This window comes from Bos grunniens, chromosome 6 (genome assembly GCF_055505025.1).
Source record: "Bos grunniens cultivar Pamir isolate PY7600 chromosome 6, Bosgru_T2T1.0, whole genome shotgun sequence".
Classification (NCBI taxonomy): Eukaryota; Metazoa; Chordata; class Mammalia; order Artiodactyla; family Bovidae; genus Bos; species Bos grunniens.
In genome coordinates this window covers 7,023,864-7,046,526 of record NC_141170.1, presented here as the reverse complement: position 1 = coordinate 7,046,526, position 22,663 = coordinate 7,023,864, and the positions used below count along the sequence as shown (strand labels likewise).

Below are 22,663 nucleotides of genomic sequence, written 5' to 3'. Positions count from 1 at the left end.
CATATACACACTAATATATAGATACAATAGATAAAAAACAAGGACCTATTATATAGCATGTGCATGCTAAGTTGCTTCAGTCATGTCTAACTCTGCAACCCTATGGACTGTAGCCCTCCAGGCTCTTCTGGCCAAGGGATTTTCCAGGCAAGAACACTGGAGTGGTTTTATTTCCTCCTCCAGGGGATCTTCCTGACCCAGGGATCAAAGCCAGGTCTCCTGCATTGCAGGCAGATTCTTTATGGTCTGAGCCACCAGAGAAGCAGTTACTGTATAGCACAGATATATATTCAATATCTTACAATAACCTGTAGTGGAGAATAATCTAAAAAAGATACATATATATGTATACATATATGTTCTGCTTCCCTAGTAGCTCAGATGGTAAAGAATCTGCCTGCAAGGCGGAAGACCCAGGTTTGATTCCTCGGTTGGGAAGATCCACTGGAGAAGGGAATGGCAACCCACTTCAGTATTCTTGCCTAAAGAATTTCATGGACTGAGGGGCCTGGCAAGCTATAGTCCATGGGGTCACAAAGAGTCAGACTGAGTGACTAACACTTATACATATGTGTCACTGAATCACTTTGCTATAAACCTGAAGCATTGTAAATCAACTATACTTATTTTAAAAAAATAAAATAAACAAATAGAACAACAACAAACTCTAATTTCAGGCAACCCTTCTATGACTTGCCATAAATCTAATTGGATAAAAGTGATTAGATAGTTCAATCCCCTTCTAGGTGGTAAACAGCTAGAAATTAACAATTTTTTTCATTATCTTTAAATCTCTAGTACTTTTCATCATACTTGTCACATGGCATATATTTAATAAATGTAGATAGATGGACAGTTAGATTTTAATTTGAAATTATACATCAACCAAAACCGAAAGTCACTTGCCTGGTTCTCCAATTAGCAAGTGGCAGATCCAGAGTTTGAGACCAGCAGTTCAGTCTTACATTAAAAGCCACCATCCCAACCACTTGCCCTAGAGCCCCCTGCTACTGAGGATGGCCTTTCTAAATTTCACAGAAGCAACCTTTCTGACTGTGTGAATCAACACAGCTGATTCAAGAGGAGATAGTATTTTTCAGATGCACAGCCAAATGTTTTTGCCCTCAAATAATGACCCAATAAAAATCATCCTTCGTATGTTGGTTCATTCCTTCAATCATTCAATATATATTTATTGAGTGTTTACTATGTGCTGGGAATTTCCCTTAGTAATGAGAATCCACTGGGAAAGACTAAATGATGTCCCAGCCACTATGCTAGCAGTAAGCCCTGGCAGAATAAAGAAAGAAGGCAGCCCTGATACTGAAGATTGAGCTTTCCCCAAGGTTAGTGGAGACGTGAGTTAGGACACAGCCCTGAAGCTTGCGAGAATTTATGAATAAATCTCAACATCCCTTGATAATAATCCAGGTTGGTGGCGAAGAGAGAGAATCTTCAGATGGTCAGGGGCAAAACTGGTGTTTCTTTCCCTCAACCATCATTCTTCGAATTCATTTTGTTTTTGAAGATCTAGCAAGCTCTACCAATACCATCATACTTGCTTCTGAAATTATTCTTCATCTCCTTACCCTTCTACCCCAAGCATGGGTATGAACCCTTTCTTTAATTTCCCACAGCCCAGATGAGGCCATGTAGGAGTCATTCCAAGATTTTACTGAAGTCTCAGGGAAAACAGAGAGGAATGATAACAGAGTTTTTAAAAGATAGCAGCTATACATGGGGGCACCTGAGACCTACGGGCACCCTCCAGAGGTTGGCCAGACTCCTGTGGGATTGCTTTCCTATCTTGCCCTGGTTTGGCAGCATATGGCCATGTCCAAACTTCCTACCACCCCAGGAAATTCCTCAAATGTGTCAAAGCCCCTCAGAGTCCCAGCCCAAGAGAGCAGAGTGGTGCATGATGACAAGAGTCCCTTTTCCCCAAATTCCATCTCTCACCTTGTGAGAACACCAGCAGCTTCCTATTTACAGAGGGCTTTTACTCCAAAAATCTATTCGCTAGACAGTTTTTTGGAATCAGCCATGCATTTCCAAAAACATCAACAGTTATTCAAATCAGAGGCAAGTCCTCGAAAGTGCTATTTATATCCTGGCCCATCCAAGGATATAATGGACCAACTAAGGATGTTGGAAATACAGCTTTCCAGTTTGGCAGAAATCAAGAAGCAAACACAGATGCTCCTGCGGGTGTGCTTGCTAAGTCGCTTCTGTCATGCCTGACTCTTTGCGACCCTATGGACTGTAGCCCGCCAGTCTCCCCACGGGATTCTCCAGGCAGGGATACTGGAGTGGGTTGCCGTGACCTCCTCCAGGGGATCTTCCCAACCCAGGGACTGAACGTGTGTCTCCTACATTTCCCGCATTGGCAGGTGGGTTCTTTGCCACTCTTACCACCTGGGAATCCCATAGATGCTCTTGGGCACTCTCTATATCCATGTATCATCTGTACCAATATGAGGACTCACATCCCCTACCAAATCCCCTGCATCAGGAGAGAAAGCGTTCTTGCCTCCACATGGAACTGTGGCTGCAAAGACAGAAAATTCTTGACCTGGAATCAATAGAGTAGTCATTCCTAAATTGAGTCCAGTAAACACCCTCTGTTTTCCTGAGTATCTTTAGTATTTGAGGAATTTGAAGGAAATGCAGTACAATTTGTGGCACCACAGGACATGAGAAAATGATAGATAGATCAGAGTGCAGAGTGAAACCGAATATAGTATTTTTTATCAAGAGATATTGTCAGCCACTCTTCTATCTAGTAATCCCAGCAACTTTCCTTGGATAAGACCTTGTTTCCATGAAGGGTCATTTGAGCACCTCTTCTTGATTATGCAATGAAAGACAAGGGGACACCCATTGCCCTGGGAAGAGGGGACATTACAGGATTTTCTGTGACATGACGGACACTGCCCTTTCCAAGTGCCCCTTGCATCCTTGACATCAGTGAATAAATCTGCAAAATATCCTGGGGACAAAAGAGACTTAGATGCTGACCTTCCTGCTAAATTTCGACAGCACTTAAACCTCTCTGATAGAAGACCTAAACAGATATTTCTCCAAAGAAGGCGTACAGAGGGCCAATAAACACATGAAAAGATGCTCAACATCATTAATAATGAGAGAAATGCAAATCAAAACTACAATGTGGTATCAGCTCACACCACTCAGAATGAGCATCATCAAAAGATCTATAAGCAGTAAATGCTGGAGAGGACTGGAGAAAAGGGAACCTTCCTACACTGTTGGTGGGAATGATACAACCATTATGGAGAATAGTCCTTTAAGAACTAGGAAGAAATCTACCAAATGACCCAGTAATGCCACTACCAGGCATTCACCCTGAGAAAACCACAGTTCTAAAAGACATTTGCACCCGAATGTTCACTACAGCACCATTTACAAAAGCCGGAACACGGAAGCCACCAAAATGTCTATCAAGAGATGAATGGATAAAGAAGATGTGCTCACAATAGGAGAAGCCACTGCAATGAGAAGCCCCCACGCCACAACAAAGAGTAGCCCCTGCTAGATACAACTAGAGAAAAGCCTGTGCGCAGCAGAGAAGACCCCGCCCAGAAAAATAAATAAAACTTAAGAAAAGAAAGCGAGACTGTCGTGATATTTGTATCCTAAGCTGATGACACAGGTAAGACCAGTGAGATGCACTTAAGGGAAGTAGCTAGAGAAGAGAATGTAAAAACTGTAGGAAAGGAAACTTTTCGAGGCTTCCCAGGTGGAAAGAAGTGAAGTAAAGCAAAAGTCCTATCCAACTCTTTGTGACCCCATGGACTATACAGTCCAGGGATTTCTCCAGGCCAGAATACTGCAGTGGGCAGCCTTTCCCTTCTCCAGGGGATCTTCCCAACCCAGGGATCGAACCCAAGTCTCCCACATTGCAAGCGGATTCTTTACCAGCTGAGCCACAAGGGAAGCCCCAATGGTAAAAAAAACCACCTGCCAACGCAGGAGACACAAGAGACGTGGTTTCCATCCCTGGGTTGGGAAGATCCCCTGGAGGAGGGCATAGCAACCCACTCCAGAATTCTTGCTTGGAGGATCTCTTGGACAGAGGAGCCTGGAGGGCTACCGTCCATAGGGTCGCAAAGAGTCAGACACAAGTGAAGCAACTTAGCACCCAAGCATGCAACATTTTCAAAGAGAAAAATACTCAGACTAGAGCACTAGTTTTCTCTGCATAAGAGCATCTCCAGTCATTTAAAATTATGACATGAGTCTCTAAATAAAATGAATCTTACAACATTTTATTCTCAATAGCTCAGACAGCTCTTTTAGGAAGTGGGAGTGTTGTGAAATGAAACAAATGAGAAAAAAAAAAAAAAAGGTTGCAATTCAACAAAGGTTGGAAATCATGGCCCTGGAGGAACAAAATTAAATGCTTTAGTATCTATAAAATAAAAATAGGCCACACAACCAACATATCTGAATCAGTAAATGTTTCTCTCCATTTGCTATAGAAACAACAGGTTCAAATTTACTAGGGTCCGAGTTATATTTCAAGGAGAGATGTATATAATTCAGTAAATTGGAAAATATAAATCAAATGTTGAAGAATGCAGTTTTATAAAATTTATGATTCAAAGGTGATTCTTCAGCTTCAAAGTTGAGCCTTATTTTAGTGATATATTTTCCCTTGTGAAACATTTTTCTTTCATGGAGAATAAATCAGCTACAATCAAAAATATTTTAGAACTGCAAGAGCCGAGTAAGAATGACACATTCGTCTGAAGTTGAAGCTGTGTTCCACATGTCCAGGTGTACAAGCAGACTCTAGCCATTTATTGACTTAATGCACCATTGCAGCCTTTATCTGGGTGCTTTCCTACACAGTATAACACTTTCATCTCAGGTACTATAATTTTTCCATGTTGATTCTAATGTTCTAATCTCCCAAAAGGGTTTCTAATGCATCATGCTTTAGTGATATTACCCTTGAAGGCATTGAGTGCATTTTTCTAGTTTCTTTTAGGTATACATGTAGAAATTATGTGTCTCAGAGTTCCATGTAAAAAAATAATGACTATATTTCATTCATCAATTCATTCATTCATCTATTTATTTATTTAAAGATATGACTGCTACAGTTATCATTGATGCATAACAAATGAGCCCCAAAATGCAGTGACTTAAAAGAGTGATTTTATTATGCACACGGATTTCATGAAACACGAATTTGAACAAAGCAGAACTGGTTGACTAATCTCTACTCCACAATACCTGGGGCCTCAGCTGAGAAAACTTGAACCCTGGGACATGAGTCAATGTTTAGGGGCTGGAATCATCCAAAGACTTGCTCAGGCGCATGTCTGGAGCCTTGACTAGAGTGACTCAAGGACTAAGACTGGAACTGTAACATGGCTCAGCCGCCATGGAAAACAGTTTGGCAGTTCCACAAAAAGTTAGACAGGATTACAATGCCACCCAAAAATGCACCGCCAGGTATATATACCCAAAAGCGTTGAAAATGGGGCTTCAAACAGATTCTTGTTCGTGACTATTTACTGCAGCATTATTCACACTAGCCCAAAGGTAGAGACAACCAAGCGTTCATCAGCAGATGAAGGATAAGCAAGGTGTGGAATATTACACGGCCCTCCAGAGGAACGATGTACCGATGAGCGCTGCAACCTGGACGAAACTCGGAAGCCTTGTGCTAAAAGGAAGGCCAGACACAAAGGGACACACGCTGTGTGAGTTCACTCATGCCAGATATCTAGAATAGGCGAGTGCATAGAGACAGAACATAGATTACAGGCCACCCGGGGCCGGGGGGGTGGGAGAAATGGGGATTTATTGTTTAAAGAGTAAAGAGTTTCTTTTTGTTGTGTATGTGCTACAGTCTTTTGTTAGTTTGGCTGGTCCAAAATAAGCTTTGTTTCCTTTAAATAAAAAGAATTTGTAGTCAAATAATATAATTAATATGTTAATTAAATATATTAATTATTTGATTGCAGATTCTTTGTTTTAATTGGAGGATAATTGCTTTACGATATGGCCTTAGTTTCTGCTGCACATACCATGAGTCAGCTGAATGTCTACATACATCCTTCCTCCCTTGAGCCTTCCTTCCACCCACCCCGTGGCACCCCTCCAAGCATCACAGAGCACCGAGCTGAGCGCCCTGTGTGACACCGCAGCTTCCCACTAGCCATCTATCTTACACATGGTAGGGTAGATATATGTGAATGCTGCTGCTGCTGCTGCTGCTGCTAAGTCACTTCAGTCGTGTCCGACTCTGTGCGACCCCATAGACAGCAGCCCACCAGGTTCCCCCGTCCCTGGGATTCTCCAGGCAAGAACACTGGAGTGGGTTGCCATTTCCTTCTCCAGTGCATGAAAGTGAAAGGTGAAAGTGAAGTCGATCAGTCGCGTCCGTCTCTTCGCCACCCCATGGACTGCAGCCCCCCAGGCTCCTCCATCCATAGGATTTTCCAGGCAAGAGTACTGGAGTGGGGTGCCATTGCCTTCTCCAATGTGAATGCTACTAAGGAGTAAGGAGTTTCTGTTTGGGGTAATGAAGTCATAGTGATGATGGTTGTGCAACATTGTGAATGCAACTGATGCCACTTACTTGTACACTTAAAAATGGCTAAAATAGCAAACTTAATGTCATATATATATTTGTCATATATATATATATATATTCGTAACAAAAATGTCTCACCAGATACAAATAGTTTTATGGACAAGTTCATAAAACAGATCATGTATGTGTGTGTGTGATAAAGAGAGGCAGAGAAAGACAGGGAGAGAGAAAGAAAACGTATCTGTCTTCCTTTTTAATATTAGAATCTCCTTCATTCTCAAGAACAATGTAGGAAAAAATAATAGGCCAAATTCAGTAATGAACATGAAGGCCCCCAAAAATCTAAATATTAGTAACAAAATCCCAACAAGTCATTTTTAAAACATCTTTACCAAGTTTAGTGCATCCTAGGAATGAAAGAAAAGTTTGACATTGTCATTGCAATAACAGCACTAAGAGAAGAAAAATGTCATATACGATTACCTCAAAAGATCCAGGAAAAACAATTTTGAGATGTATGATCCAACACTCATTCATGATTAAAAACTCTTCAGTCAGATAGGAACACTTAACCTGAAAAATGAGATTTTCACATTTGAATTTAAAACAAGTCTGCTAGATTCATCTACTTCGCTTGCATAAGAATTTTTGCAAGAAACGTCGTTTTTGAACGATGCTTTTTAATGATTTTAGAATGTAATGGGAGATGGATAATTCTTACGAACTGTTGTAGTTTAAGTACATACTAAAAGATAAGGGAGGATTTCCCTGGTGGTCCAGTGGCTAAGTTTCCACGCCCCCAGTGCACCGGGCCCGGGTTTGATCCCCGGTCAGGGAACTAGATCCTTCATGCTGCAACTATGAGAGCTCACACGCCAGAACCAAGACCCGATGCAGCCAAATAAGCAAACAGTTAAAAGAAAAGGGAACTCGTAATCATAAGGTAGTTAGCACAAATGTAGTAAACAAATCCTACCTGTTATAACAGTTGACCACTTCAAGTAGATGATCTTTTATAAAAACATCTACTACGTCCCCCCAAATTATTCTGTTCTCAGCTAATCCTCAATGTGACTGTATTCAGAGATAGGGATTTTAGGAGGTAATTAAGATTAAACGAAGTCTTAATGGTGGGACCCTAATTATATAGGACTCGTAGCTTTATTTCAGATCAGTTCGGTTCAGTTCAGTCACTCAGTTGTGTCCAACTCTTTGCAACCCCATGGAAAGAAGCACACCAGGCCTCCCTGTCTATCACTAACTCCCAGAGTTTACTTAAACTCATGTCCATTGAGTCAGAGATGCCATCCAACCATCTGATCCTCTGTTATCCCCTTCCATTCCCACCTTCAATCTTTGCCAGCATTGGAGTCTTTTCCAATGAGTCAGTTGTTCGCATCAGGTGGCCAAAGTACTGGAGTTTCAGCTTCAGCATCAATCTTACCAGTGAATATTCAGGACTGATCTCCTTTAGGATGGACTGGTTGGATCTCCTTGCAGTCCAAGGGACTCTCAAGAGTCTTCTCCAACACCACAGTTCAAAAGCATCAATTCTTTGGTGCTCAGCTTTCTTTACAGTCCAACTCTCACATCCATACATGACTACTGGAAAAACCATAGCCTTGACTAAAAGGACCTTTGTCAGCAAAGTAATGTCTCTGCTTTTTAATATGCTGTCTAGGTTGGTTATAGCTTTTCTTCCAAGGAGTAAGCATCTTTTAATTTCATGGCTGCAGTCACCATCTGCAGTGATTTTGGAGCCCAAAAAATAAAGTCTGACACTGTTTCCACTGTTTCCCCATCTATTTGCCATGAAGTGATGGGACCAGATGCCATGATCTTAGTTTTCTGAATGTTGAGCTTTAAGCCAACCTTTTTCACTCTCCTCTTTCACATTCATCAAGAGGCTCTTTAGTTCTTCACTTTCTGCCATAAGAGTGGTGTCATCTGCATATCTGAGGTTATTGATATTTCTCCCGGCAATCTTGATTCCAGCTTGTGCTTCATCCAGCCTGGCATTTTGCGTGATGCACTCTGCATATAAGTTAAATAAGCAGAGTGTCAATATACAGCCTTGACGTACTCCTTTCCTGATTTGGAACCAGTCTGTTGTTCCATGTCCAGTTCTAACTGTTGCTTCAGATCTGTTATTTCAAATCAGCACATGGACTTCTCCAGGCCAGAATACTGGAGTGGTAGCCTTTCCCTTCTCCAGGGGATCTTCCCAAGGGAAGATCGAACCCAGGTCTCCCACATTGCAGGCAGATTCTTTACCAGCCGAGCTGTGAGGGAAGGTGGCTTTACCTAAAGAAGAAGAGGGAGTTCTCTCTCTCTCTCTCTCTCTCTCTCTCTCTCTCTATCTATCTCTCTCTCTCTATCTCTCTCTCTCTCTTCTTCAGGCACCAGGAAAGGCCATGTGAGAACACAGCGAGAAGATGGTTGTCTGCAAGTCAGGAAGAGAGTCCTCACCAAACACCAAACCACTGGCAACTTGATCTTGAACTTCCAGCCTCCAGACCTATGAGAAAATAAATCTCTGTGGTTTAAGCCACCGGGGCTATGGTAGTCTGTTAAAGCAGCCTAAGCTAAAACAGCATCCACATTTTTCTTTCAATTTAATAAACCTTACAGCATTTACTAGGCTTTTCCAGGTGGCTCATGGGTAAACAATCTGCCTGCCAATGCAAGAGACGTAGGAGATGCAGGTTCAAGCCATGGGTCTGGGTCTGGAAGATCCCCTGGAGAAAGAAATGGCAACCCACTCCAGTTTTCTTGCCTGGGAAATCCCATGGGGTCACAAAAGAGTCCATGTGACTTAGCAACAAAGTAACAACAACAGCACTTACTGTGTGCTGGACTTCCCTGGTGGCTCAGACGGTTAAGCGTCTGTCTACAATGCGGGAGACCGGGGTTCGATCCCTGGGTAGGGAAGAGCCCCTGGAGAAGGAAGTGGCAATCCACTCCAGCACTCTTGCCTGGAAAATCCCATGGACAGAGGAGTCTGGTAGGCTACAGTCCATGGGGTTGCAAAGAGTCGGACATGACTGAGTGACTTCACTTTCACTTTCAGTTTTTGGCAAATATTAACTCAATAAACCTTATCATGACCCTCTAGAGTAAGTACTATTATTAACCTCAATTTACAAATGAGGACACTGAAATCTTAAGAAGTTAAGGAATTTGACCAAGATCCCTCAGCTCTAAGATCCAGTGTCCAGAGTCTCTCTCTTCTCTGCTCTTGAACTGCACTGGACATGGTGCTGCTGCCACTGCTGCCAAGTCTTTTCAGTCGTGTCCGACTCTGTGTGACCCCATAGACGGCAGCCCACCAGGCTCCCCCATCCCTGGGATTCTCCAGGCAAGAACACTGGAGTGGGTTGCCATTTCCTTCTCCAATGCATGAGAGTGAAAAGTGAAAGTGACGTCGCTCAATTGTGTCCGACTCTAGTGACCCCATGGACTGCAGCCTACCAGGCTCCTCCATCCATGGGATTTTCCAGGCAAGAGTACTGGAGTGGGGTGCCATTGCCTTCTCTGACTGGACATGGGTAGATCTCATCAATTTCTCCTCCATGTCTTTCATCCAAAATTTTCCTAGTTTCAATCTCTCTGTGCCAACTTTGAATTTTTAAATCTATCTTTTACATCACTCATTTTCTGTCCAGCTCTCTCATCCCATCCTTTGTTTTAAATTTAAAAATTAATATATATATGAATATATGACTCATACATATACAGCATTGCAAATCAACTATATCCCAATAACTTTTTTAAATTCACAACTTTATTATTCACTTCTAAAAGCTCTAGCTGGTTCTTTTTCACCTTTTCCTGATCTTTTTGACAGCATCGCCCTCTTTCATAGTTTCAAAGCCTCCTTTTAAGTTCTTTAATGGTCCTTGTTTTTTCTGATTCTCCATATGATCACTGTATGATCAGAAGTTCTTGGGTATCTTTGCGCCCTCTGACTGTCGGCAGACTCCTGGATGTGTCCTCCTATGCGTCTGATTTTGGATTGTGAGTTCACCTTTAGGGTCCTTGTGTTTTCTGATTCTCCATACAATCACTGTATCATCAGAAGTTCTTGGGTATCTTTGCGCCCTCTGACTGTCGGCAGACTCCTGGAATTGTCCTCCTATGCGTCTGATTTTGGATTGTGAGCTCACCTTTAGCAGGTTTTTTCGTCATTACGCAGTCGTGTCCGACTCTTCGCAACCCCATGGACTGCAGCATGGATCAGGTTTATCTGCAGCAACTCTGAATGGACTAGTTGAGGGTGTGTGTCTCCAGAAAAGTTTTGTATCTGCCCTTGGGCACCCAACAGTAGCCTGATACAGTAGCCTGAGCCCATTTTTAAAATGTGTCCCCTGGGGAGTTCCTAGATGATGTACATAGCATAAATAAGGCAATTCAGCAACCTGGTGCAGGCTGGGGTTATGAACTCCCTGGAGAATATTTCTCCTGCCACATGCAGAGCTGGTGAGCTGAGACAGAGTAGTTTTCTCCTGGGGTCCCAGCCCAGCGCTGGGTCACAGGCTCTTTCAACTGAAAGACTTCTTTCAATTCTGAGAATCTTCTTTGCGTTACTTCTTTGACACATTGTACTTTTTGCTTGCTTGACTCTCTTTCTGTATAACTGCAAGTTGCATTTCTTAACCTGAGACCCTCTCGGTTTCTCTCTATTGCCTTTCTGTAAAGGCAACATGATGCTTCTTTCATTGAAGGAGCCAGAAATGCCTGTGCCTGGGACCTGCTATTTGTGACCATTCAGTTCCTCCAGAAAATAATGTCCTGTGTTTTCCAATTTGATGCCAGTGAAGGTGGGACCATACAGTCCATGGGATTCTCCAGGCCAGAATACTGAAATGGATAGCCTTTCCCTTCTCCAGAGGATCTTCCCAACCCAGGGATAGAACCCAGGTCTCCTGCATTGCAGGCAGATTCTTAACCAGCTAAGCCATAGGGAAGTCCAAGAATACTGGAGTGGGTAGCCTATCCCTTCTCCAGCGGATCTTCCCAACCCAGGAATCCAACCCAGATCTCCCGCACTGCAGGCGGATCCTTTACCAGCTGAGCCACCAGTGAAGACCCCTACTTGATTAGGGCCCAGCTTAATGACCTTACTTTAAACTGATTACCTCTGTAAAGACCTTGTCTCCAAACAACGTCATATTCTGAGGTCCTGGGAATTAAGACTTGAACATATCTTTCCAGGGGACACAATTCAGCCCAGCGCACTGCAGGGCAAAACCCTGGGCCTCTCTGAAGTGCTGCTGAGCAGACCAGCTCATGCCCTCATTCTGGTGCCTAGCTGACCCACCCCACCCCTCCCCACACACACACAGATACACACACACAGATGCACACACATACATAAACACACACACACAGATACATATACGCAGGCACACATACATGCATAGTCACAAACACATGGACACAGACTCTTAGACATATACACAGAGACACACACACCCAGAGAGATGCACACACACACAGATACACACACATACACATACAGAGACTCACACACACATGCAGATACATACACCCAGACATACACATGTACACACAGACCTAGACACTCAGACAGACACACATACACATATATGGAGACACAGACAGACACACAGATGCACCCACATACATATACAAAGATGCACGCACAGATATACATACACAGACACACACAGATATATACACACACAGAGACAGACCAGAGACACACGCAAACACACACAGACGGGGACACACGCAGAAGGACCCAGATACCCACATACACACGTCCTAGGATACTCGGCGTGTGGCTTTCTTTGGTCTGTTCATTCCAGTCCTCAATCATTGGCTTTGCCTCTTTTTCCATTTCCTTTGCTTTTTGAGCCTTACCAGTGATCTCCTCTTTCAATAAGTTCAGGTTGATTCAGAGAATAAGCAAAGTCATCTCGCACATTCAATTTTCCACGTTTAACCAGAGAACAGTCCACACCAACCTCAGGGAGCATGAGAGGCAGACAAGTCAGACATCCTCACCTGTAACAAGGACCGTTCCTGATTCTAAGCCACCCATCTCTGAGCATCGCCTGCCTGCCATTGATCAGGAGTTCCCAGTGACCGATAATGTGAGGGAGGGGGCTGCTCTGAAAACTTGGCCTCCTGTCTGCCCAGCGCCCCCAGATTCATTCTCTGTGTGCTTCTCCTGTGAGCTGTGCGCTTCTGCTCACCCTGGTGTGTGCTTCTCTGCTAGAAGTAACCTGTCACTTTAAAAGAAAAAAAAAAGCTGCGGAGTGACCTTCCTTAGGAACGGGTTGCTAAGCGGGTGTTTTTGCTGAGACGTGGCTGCAGCTTCCCAGGGAGCAGCCCAGGAGCCGCCCCAACACTCAGCCTTTGCCCTCCGGAATTTTTTAGAAGCATCACCAGGGAGAGCCGTCTCGCTCCACTTTCAACACAGAAAGCAGAATCTGCAAAGTGCCCTGAAAAGTTCCTTAAGGTAAATCAGTTCCTCCCGGGAGCAGGGCTGGAGCAGTGAGGTCCTGCTAGCGCAAGCTCGGAGCTCAGCCTCTCCCCGGGATACCCTGAGCCGATTTAATGAATTGTAAACGTAGGAGTCCTTGTCGTTATAATATTTATGCTTTACTTCTGAGATGAAAACATGGAGCACGACTCGGGCTGCTTTGCTTAGAGCCACTGCCTGGTGCCTAGCTTGCAGGAAATGTAAGTCCAGCTCATGACAGCCCCTGGGGGAGAATGCCTTCTAAAATCTCCCTCCACTTCCTTCCTGGAACGTGCCCGCCATCCTGTTGCATTCCCGTCCCCCAGAAACACTGGTTGCAGGCTGCATTTCTGGGTCTTTTCGTGCGAGTCGGTTCAAGGGGCAAAGTACTAGTTACCGCAAGCTTCACTTTCCTCAGCATTAGACAGAGGAAGGGCTGCTACAGACAAAGGCTGACTGCTCTCGCCAAGAGACAAAGAATTCTATCAGCTGCGAATTAAGCTGATCCTTTCCCTTCATTGCAAAAAGGGGCTCTGAAAGGCTAATAAAGCCTAAGGGGAAATCCATAGATGTTACTGGATGTTCATATAACCTTTTCTGCAAGTAAATTCAGCACCAGAAAGAAATCTCTGGCAAACGGATCTCCTCGAGCTTATTTAAGGAGTCATTCAACCAAACATGCACTGAACAGTCCAGGGCACCAGGCTTCAGCAAGCTGCTGAAGTTTAGAGTGTGCAAAAGGGACCCAGACCAGGTCAGGAGCTCGGAGTTTGCTGGAGAGACAGACCTATGAACAGATAACAGCACAGCGAGATAACTGCCATAAGAGATTTATGAAAGGCTTTGAGTGCTCAAAGCACCTCGGGATGAACCCCAGGGAGGGCCCGGAAACATTTCGCGCTCACGTAGTGAATGCACTGGGCGTATATCATCCCACAGCTCAGATGCGGTGTTTATATGTACTCTTTGAAGACCATACGCACTCTATTGAGCTGATAAAATGATTCTATAAAGCTGCTTGTCACTCTAGGAAGCAATGGCTGGAAGAACTTGGAGAATTAGGTAAAGAAATCAAACAGGGTGTGTTTCGACCTGCCCAGAGGTCCAGGCTTTAACAAGATAAGACAGAAAAAGCTAAGTGCTGTCCATGGGTAGAATAGGCTCATGGGATTGAAGACAGAGGAAGGTTTCAGAAACACCCTAAAAGGAAACAGAAAGGAAACTGCCCTGGGCCCAGCTGAGGCGTGGGTGAGAAGTGTTATTCGGTCCAGTGACTCAAAGTTGAGAACCGAAGGTGTTCCTGGAAGATTTGATGTCACCTAAGGTCTTTCTTTGGAGAAGGCGATGGCACCCCACTCCAGTACTCTTGCCTGGAAAATCCCATGGACGAAGGAGCCTGGTGGGCTGCAGTCCATGGGGTCGCTAAGAGTCGGACACGACTGAGCAACTTCACTCTCACTTTTCACTTTCCTGCATTGGAGAAGGAAATGGCAACCCACTCCAGTGTTCTTGCCTGGAGAATCCCAGGGACCGGGGAGCCTCGTGGGCTGACGTCTCTGGGGTCACACAGAGTCGGACACGACTGAAGTGACTTAGCAGCAGTAGCAGCAGCAGAAGGTCTTTCTTATGATTCCATTCCCCCCCCTTTTTTTTAACCCTCCTTATAACTTTCTTCTACTTTCCTCCCTCTGCTGCTGCTGCTGCTAAGTCGCTTCAGTCATGCCCAACTCTGTGTGACCCCATAAACGGCAGCCCACCAGGCTCCCCATCCCTGGGATTCTCCAGGCAAGAACATGCCATTTCCTTCTCCAATGCATGGAAGTGAAAAGTGAAAGTGAAGTCACTCAGTCGTGTCCGACTCTTAGCGACCCCATGGACTGCAGCCTACCAGGCTTCTCCATCCATGGGATTTTCCAGGCAAGAGTACTGGAGTGGGCTGCCATTGCCTTCCCCCATCTAGGATCACCTTTTCTTAAAAATACCACTTTTCAGTATTGATAGCCTGGTCCGTGATGGGCAATTTACTACATACATTCTATCATCATTTGAAAGAAAGTGAAAGTGAAAATCGCTCAGTTGTGTCCAACACTTTGCTACCCCACAGACTATACAGTCCATGGAATTCTCCAGGCCAGAATACTGGAATGGGTAGCCTTTCCCTTCTCCAGGGAATCTTCCCAACCCAGGGATCAAACCCAGGTCTCCCACATTGCAGACAGATTCTTTACCAGCTGAGTCACAAGGGAAGCCCAAGAATACTGGAGTGGGTAGCCTATCCCTTCTCCAGGGGATACTCCTGACCCAGGAATTGAACCAGGGTCTCCTTCATTGCAGGCGGCTTCTTTACCAACCAAGCTATCAGCGAAGCCCTGAGTCATGGAGATTATATCATTTAACCTTAATAAAACAATCACTTATCGAGGTAGGAATTATAATCACAAGTTTACAGATACAGAAATGTATCTCAGAGGGCTGAAGGCATTGCTCCCAGATCACATAACTGATAAATAGAGCTGGAATTTGAACCCAGGTCCATACAATTGTTTACAAAGTCCTCACTCTTTCTATAAAACTATGTCTTCAGTGTTCTGGAGTAGGGTACATATATTATATTATGTTTCTTTCTTTCTTTTTCATGGAGATATTAGAAGATCAAACCTATTATGTTATCTTTTAAGCAGCCAAGGTTGAAATGCCTCACATACAATGCCACCCTCTTCATATACTTTCCATCCTTTTTTCCTGCATCCTATAGAGTCTACCACAAGACACTCTGGGTAGGACTCTGATTACTTAATGGCCCTCGGAGAAGGTCCAGTTGTTTGGGTGAAGGTGTCAGTAGGTTCCTTGAAAAATATCTTTGGTTTCCTGCATTGAGTTAAAGTAAATCAATCGGTGACCTAAAGTAACCAAAGTCCTTTCACAAGGGGGAAGTCTGTGCTTTTCAGTTGTAAATATTTCCAGAATGGTGGACTAAGAGACACGAGTTACTGGCCTCGCAAAACAAGGCTGAGCCCCGAAACAGAGAGGCAGGGGGCCATGGAGGAGGGCTGCAGCAGTCAAGTTTTGAACATGACGTTTAATAATCATAATGGCAAATCGCGGAGCCTGTCCAAGCTTAACCTCAGAGGATCCCTCCATCGCCTCCTGTGCAGAGGCTTTTACTGCTGGCTGGAAGTGTTCCTGTGAGCCCTAGCGATACGGTGCGTCTAGAGAGAGCACAAATAAGGCTACACTGAACCACAGCTCTCATTCTGATGTTACAGGAGGAATATATTATTAATGACACACACTCAATACGCATGATGATGACAAGCTGCATATTAACGTTAGGGAGTATTGATTTGTTTTCTCAGCAACAGTGTTCATAACAAGATAAATCTTGATGTCATTCGATTTCCTTGGAAACTCATTCAAAGGTAATGATCAGGAATACACACGGAGGAAAAAAAAATCAACCCCATCACATTTTTCATGTTCTGCTTCTATTTCTTTCATATGTAACATTTTCAATTTATGGAGGATCTTCTTTTAGCCACTAAAATATTGCACAGTTCCTTTTTCCCCACTTCATAATTACCAGAGTTGTGCTTCAGAGAGTTCCCGTGTCCTGTAGCACTTTATGTTGACTATCTGCCCTCTGGTTCTCTCTAGATTACCTCCTCGCCCTTTTTTCTTGGCTGCTTGCGGCATTTCCCTTCCTCCATTCTTTGTAGCCTGTGAGAAGGTGTGAACAGGAGACAATAGAATTTCAGATGTTTTATTTCCCTTCAACATTCTAACTCCTTGTTAGGGTCAAAGAAAGCTTGAGTGCTTCAGATGAGCTGCTTACGTGACCAACTCCAGTTAAGATTCCAATTCCACAGCTGTTAAGAAGGGCTTATAATATATCAGCCCTGCCATTTCTCCTGTGTTCTCTCCTTTAATCTTCTCAGCACCTCAAGGATGACAATGATGCGCTGAAGGGCTCCAGAATGTGGCCAAGGAAGACACAGCCAGAAAAGAATGATTTAGTCATTCATTCAACGAACATTTATCATGTCTACTGGGTACAGCAGTCCTAGGCTCTGGGGCTAAACAATGACCAAAGATTCCTGCCCTCCTATAACTTGTGTTCTAATGAGAATGTTCAGATGGCAACAAATAAATATATATGTCAACTGGTGATAAATACCATGGAAAAAGAAATCTCTATAAGGTGGCTGGGGAGCTCCAAGGGGGTGTTACTGTAAGCATTCAGGGAGGATGTCTCTGATAAAATGAAATATGAGCAGAGCCTTGAGGGAAATGAAAGAGAGGGAGAGTCCGAAAAAGCTTAGGAAAGAGAGTTCTAAGCAGATCCACTGCAAAGGCTCGGAGCCAAGAAGATTCAAGTGTAGATCCTACAAGGCCTGTAGGCCATTGAAGGATTTTGTGCTTAACTCTGTTAAGAGAGGGAGGTCACTGGAGAATTTTGAGCAAAGGAATGATATGACCTCACTTACACACTAAACAATTCACTCTGGCTTCAATACAGAGAATGGATTGTAGGTAAGTGAGGCTGGAAGCAGAGAAGTCAGAGAAGTTCGCTCAGTAGTGTCCAACTCTTTGTGACCCCAGGGACCGTAGTCCATGGAATTCTCCAGGCAAGAATACTGGAGTGGGTAGCATTTCCCTTCTCCAGGGGATCTGCCCAGCTCAGGGATCAAACCCAGGTCTCCCACATTGCAGGCAGATTCTTTACCAGCTGAGCCACAAGGGAAGCTTAAGTCAGGAGACTCTTACAAAAAGTCCCTAAGAGACAACCGTGCCAGACCAGGGTGGCAACAGTGAGGTGTTTAGAGCTGGTTGGAGTCTCAATATAATATGAAGGTGAAGCAGGTAAGGTTTCTGATGGACTGGACGTGATGTGTCGTGTGAGACTCACAGAGGACTCAAGGATGACTCCAATGTTTCTGGCCTGGCGGGGGAAAAGATGGAGTTCTGTCATTACGGCATGCAGATGACACCACCCTTATGGCAGAAAGTGAAGAAGAATTAAAGAGCCTCTTGATGAACGTGAAAGAAGAGAGTGAAAAAGTTGGCTTAAAGCTCAACATTCAGAAAACGAAGATCATGGCATCTGGTCCTGTCACTTCATGGCAAATAGATGGAGAAATAGTGGAAACAGTGGCAGACTTTATTTTGGGGGGCTCCAAAATCACTGCAGATGGTGGTTGCAGCCATGAAATAAAAAGACACTTACTCCTTGGAAGAAAAGTTATGACCAACCTAGACAGCATATTAAAAAGCAGAGACATCACGTTGTCAATAAAGGTCCATCTAGTCAAGGCTATGGTTTTTCCAGTAGTCATGAATGGATGTGAGAGTTGAACTATAAAGAAAGCTGAGTGCCAAAGAATTGATGCTTTTGAACTGTGGTGTTGGAGAAGACTCTTGAGAGTCCCTTGGACTGCTAGGAGATCCAACCAGTCTATCCTAAAGGAAATCAGTCCTGAATGTTCATTGGAGAGACTGATGTTGAAACTGAAACTCCAATACTTTGGCCACTTGATTTGAAGAGCTGACTCATTTGAAAAGACCCTGATGCTGGGAAAGATTGAAGGCGGGAGAAGAAGTGGACAACAGAGGATGAGATGGTTGGATGGCATCACCGACTTAACGGACTTGAGTTTGGGTAAACTCAAGGAGTTGGTGATGGACAGGGAGGCCTAGTGTGTTGCAGTCCATGGGGTTGCAAAGAGTCAGACCCAACTGAGCGATTGAACTAAACTGTGCAATATAGCAAGGAAGGCTGCAGGACATGCAGATTCAGGGTGATGACAAGGAGCTTGTTTGGGACATGTTAAGCCACGAGACTGTCTTCCCAGGTAGTAGAGTGGTAAAGAATCCGCCTGCCAACGCAAGAGACGTGGGTTCAATCCCTGGCTCAGGAAGATCCCCTAGAGCGGGAAATGGCAACCCAATCCAGTATTCTTGCCTGGAACATTTCAGGAACAGAGGAGCCTGGCGGGGTCACAAAGAGCTGGACACAACTAAGTGACTGAGCACACACACAGGAAGGTGTCTGTCGAGCATGTGCATACTTGAGTCTGGAGTTCTGGGGAGATGTGTGGACCTTGGTCTAAATGTGGGGAATGTCAGTAGGCAGACGGTACTTAAAGTCGAGAGACGAGACACGCTCACCAAGGGAGTGAGTTGAGGGAGGCTCTTCCCCAGACACTGTCACGTGTGCTGCTCACCAGACCAGCAGTCCGAGCAGGAGAAGCAGTGGGCAGGCGAAGAACTGGGCAAGAGTGTGCCTGAGAAGCCAAGAAAAGAAGGTCTTGCAAGAAAAAGAAGGCAACGAGTCACTTTCCTTACTCACCGCCTCTGATGGGGCAACTAAGCTGAGGGTTGAGGACTGAACATGAGACGTGGCGATGCGGAGGTCCTCATGAAGAGGAAAAGCTAAAATTTTACATAGCCTCCTTCTCCTTCTGCCTCTGTAACTCAACTTGCTCCTTGCAAAGTCTGGATCATATAGGTCACGTAGTCTCAGAAAGTGGGGACTCACAACACTAGGAATTGGAGCTTATCTCACTCACGCTTGTCCTGCTCTTTGCAACTGCCCAGCCCCTGCAAACCTGTTTAATCAAGTGTAAAGGTCAGGCACCCTTCTCCCCGTCTTGACTGCTGTTCCTGCGTGCACGTGAAATCTCTTAGTTTAAACCAGCCTATTAACAGCTGGTGTTGCCCATTGTAGTCTGTCCACAAAAGCTCTGTAACCCCTTTGTTCAGGGCTCAGAGCTTGGAGTGTTAACTCCTCTGGGCCCACCGGCATAATAAACCTGAGTTCTCCAACTCTCCAAGTGTGGTGCTTGGTTTCTCGAGGACTGGCTTCTGCAACACTCAGAGATGCTGGCAAGAGCACTGTCGGGAAGTGCTGGGCTCAAAACACTGATTGGAAAGAGTGGGTCTGAGGAGTTCCTTGTAGAAGGCTGAACAATTGAGTGATGGGTAGAAAGAGACATGAAACCCAGAGAGAGATTTTTTTAAGGAAACAGCCTTTGTACACAGATGGGAATGAACCCAAAAAGCAGGAAGAATGGATTATGCAGGTAAAAGGGAGGGTAAGAAGGGACAGGATGGTGGACATTCGAAGGGAGAGGAAAGTAAAAGTCATTCAGGCGTGTCCAACTCTTTGCGACCCCGTGGATTGTAGCCTGCCAAGCTTCTGTGTCCATGGGATTTTCCAGGCAAGAATACTGGAGTGAGTAGCCATTCCCTTCTCGAAGAGATTTTCTCAACCCAGGGGTGGAACCCAGGTTTCCTGCCTTGCAGGCAGATTCTTTACCGTCTGATCCACCAGGGAAGGGAGAGGAGAGGCTATGAAATAATCCTTCCGGAGCTAGATTTCCTCCAGGGTCATCGGACACCAAGGGTAGAACCCTCTCCTGAGTCTCGCCTCCTGCACAGGAAAGCCAGGTTCCTTGCCAAGCTCTGGGGATGGGGGGTCCAGCCTCCTTCCTTCTCCTCTGGGGTTCGTGTCCATCAGGCCTGGGGCCTAAGAATGTATTCCTTGGGGCTGGACTCAGCTCAAACACTTCCCTAGCCATCAAGGTTAGCTTTAGAGTTGTCAATAGTAAGAAGAAAGATGTTTGGCTGAGTTCAAAGGGCCTGACTTCTTCTTTGTTCTTTGCCTGTCAGGGAGGAGCCACCGCTGAGAAAATGAAGTCCAAGGAAGAAAAAGTGAAAATAATTTCAGAGGTGAGTGGTGGCTGAGGTGTACCTGACAGATGTGTGGTGTGTGTATGCACGTGTGTCACACGCGTTGGTGAATGAAGTTAGGCCAGCAACAAGTATTTATTGCACACACACTGCAAGTGTAGGGCTTCTGCAATGGCTCAGAGGTAAAGAATCCACCCGCAATGCAGGAGACACAGGACATGCGGGTTCGATCCCTGGGTCAGGAAGATCCCCTAGAGGAGGGCATGACAACCCACTCCAGTATTCTTGCCAGGAGAATCCCATGGACAGAGGAGCCTGGCGGGCTACTGTCCATGAGGTCACAAAGAGTCGGACTTGACTGAGCATGCTTTGTCATCATTTCGTGAATTCCAACAGACGGCAGTTCTGAGTTACCACCTACGACAGGGCCCAGTTCTGCTGAAGCACCTGGTCTCCAAAGAAATTCAACATGAGGGTAACAATTATAGATTGTGACAGCTAATAAAATCCCCACAGAGTCCTGCAGTTTCTAACTCTTTTTGTGCAAAACATCATTAAACACCATCTGGAGCAGAGGAGGAAGCCCAGCTCCAGTTTGGAGATTATAGACCACCAAACAGAAAAGAAAGTATTCCTCTCAGTCTTTGCTTCTCTCTTGGCTCCAGAGCTCAGTAACTTGAGACCACAGAGGCAGAAATGGGACAATATGCTGTTTTCAATAGGTACTTCACAAGCCTGAAGGAATCCAGATCAGACCAGAAAGACTCACTTTAAGCAAGATAAGTACTAACAACTTACTTCCATCTACCTGTGTTTATTCATTCGTGCAACAAAGATGGATTGTGCCTCTGGTCCCTGGCACTTCAACACTGAACAAAACCCTGAGTCCTCTTGGAATTCACATTCGGTCTAATTTGAGATCCTTCTGCACAGCTTTCCATTGATGGAGGCTCAAAACTTGATTGGAAAGCCAAAAAAAAAAAATTATGAAGATTTCTCACAAGTCCGTTCTAAGTCAATAAGAACTTTGATTTGAATTAAAAGCCACAGTTGCACACTCAACATTAATGTCTTATAATCCAAGTTGGTGAATTCCTGGTAGGCCCTGAAGAAGAAGGCTTAAAAGAGGGTGGGGCTCGCACCCAGAGGACATCAGTTGGATCAGGTCCTGTAGACAAGGCCGTGCCCCTTCCCTGGCTGGGGCCTCAGTTCCCTCCGCAGTTAAGGCTCAGGTCTCCTCTAACTGAGGTCAAGCACACTGAGGTGTGGTTAGAGCCCAGCCCAGCAAACTGCGTGCCATTTCTTTGAAACCTTACATGATTCAAATCCATGCTTTGTGTTCCAAATTCCAGCAGAAGTACCAAAATTTCCCAATTTCAGGAAAAAAATGTCAAATAAATCTGGTATCGCAGGAGAGGTTCTAGATTCATCCCGCAACCTCTTTTACACCCAGAGGTGCTTGTGCTCTGGTTTGAAAAAGTCAGACTAGAAAACTTTAAAGCTGGAAACTAGAGAAGCTTCAGTTTTAAAAACTTTTGACCACAAATTTAGAAAGCATCATGTGGAAAAAGAAACCAAATTGGCACTCTTACAGGATTTCTCCCTTTTCAAAAAGACCTGCAAAAATTTCCATTAAGTCCAAACATCCATGGTGATTTCACACGTACCTTCATTAACCTTTACCGGCTTGTAAGGCTGGGAGCAGAGAAGCCCAAGCCTGGAAACCCTTAGGCTGATTCTGTCTTTTTGGGCTAGGGGCCTCCATCTGGGTCAGAACATCGGTCCTGGCAGATCCACTTGCTGGTGGCCTTCATGACATTATGACTTTTGAAGGAAGTCACCAGGCACCTCTTGTGCCCACAAGACCTGGAACATAGTGAAAGTGAAAAAGTCACTCAGTCATGTCTGACTCTTTG

General features: G+C 44.7%; 1 protein-coding gene and 1 long non-coding RNA gene across 4 annotated transcripts in view; one reads left to right on the top strand and one right to left on the bottom strand.

The window, feature by feature from the left end:
• Positions 1-5,159: 5,159 nt before the first annotated feature.
• Positions 5,160-22,613, bottom strand: LOC147370247 (uncharacterized). The gene is made up of 3 exons (XR_015165148.1): positions 22,415-22,613; positions 7,052-7,141; positions 5,160-5,695 (listed from the first exon to the last, which is right to left on the bottom strand). It is a non-coding gene; the product is annotated as an uncharacterized LOC147370247 (long non-coding RNA).
• The window catches only part of CC2D2A (coiled-coil and C2 domain containing 2A), a 131,937-nt gene continuing 122,126 nt past the window's right edge, over positions 12,853-22,663 (top strand). The window contains exons 1-2 of one of the 3 annotated variants that reach the window (XM_086404752.1): positions 12,853-13,055; positions 20,727-20,786. In XM_086404752.1, the coding sequence (XP_086260878.1) occupies positions 20,748-20,786 (39 nt within the window). In that variant the 5' untranslated portion in view covers positions 12,853-13,055; positions 20,727-20,747. The remainder of the gene's footprint in view (positions 13,056-20,726; positions 20,787-22,663) is intronic. The other 2 variants (XM_086404753.1, XM_086404760.1) reach the window with 2 other exon arrangements.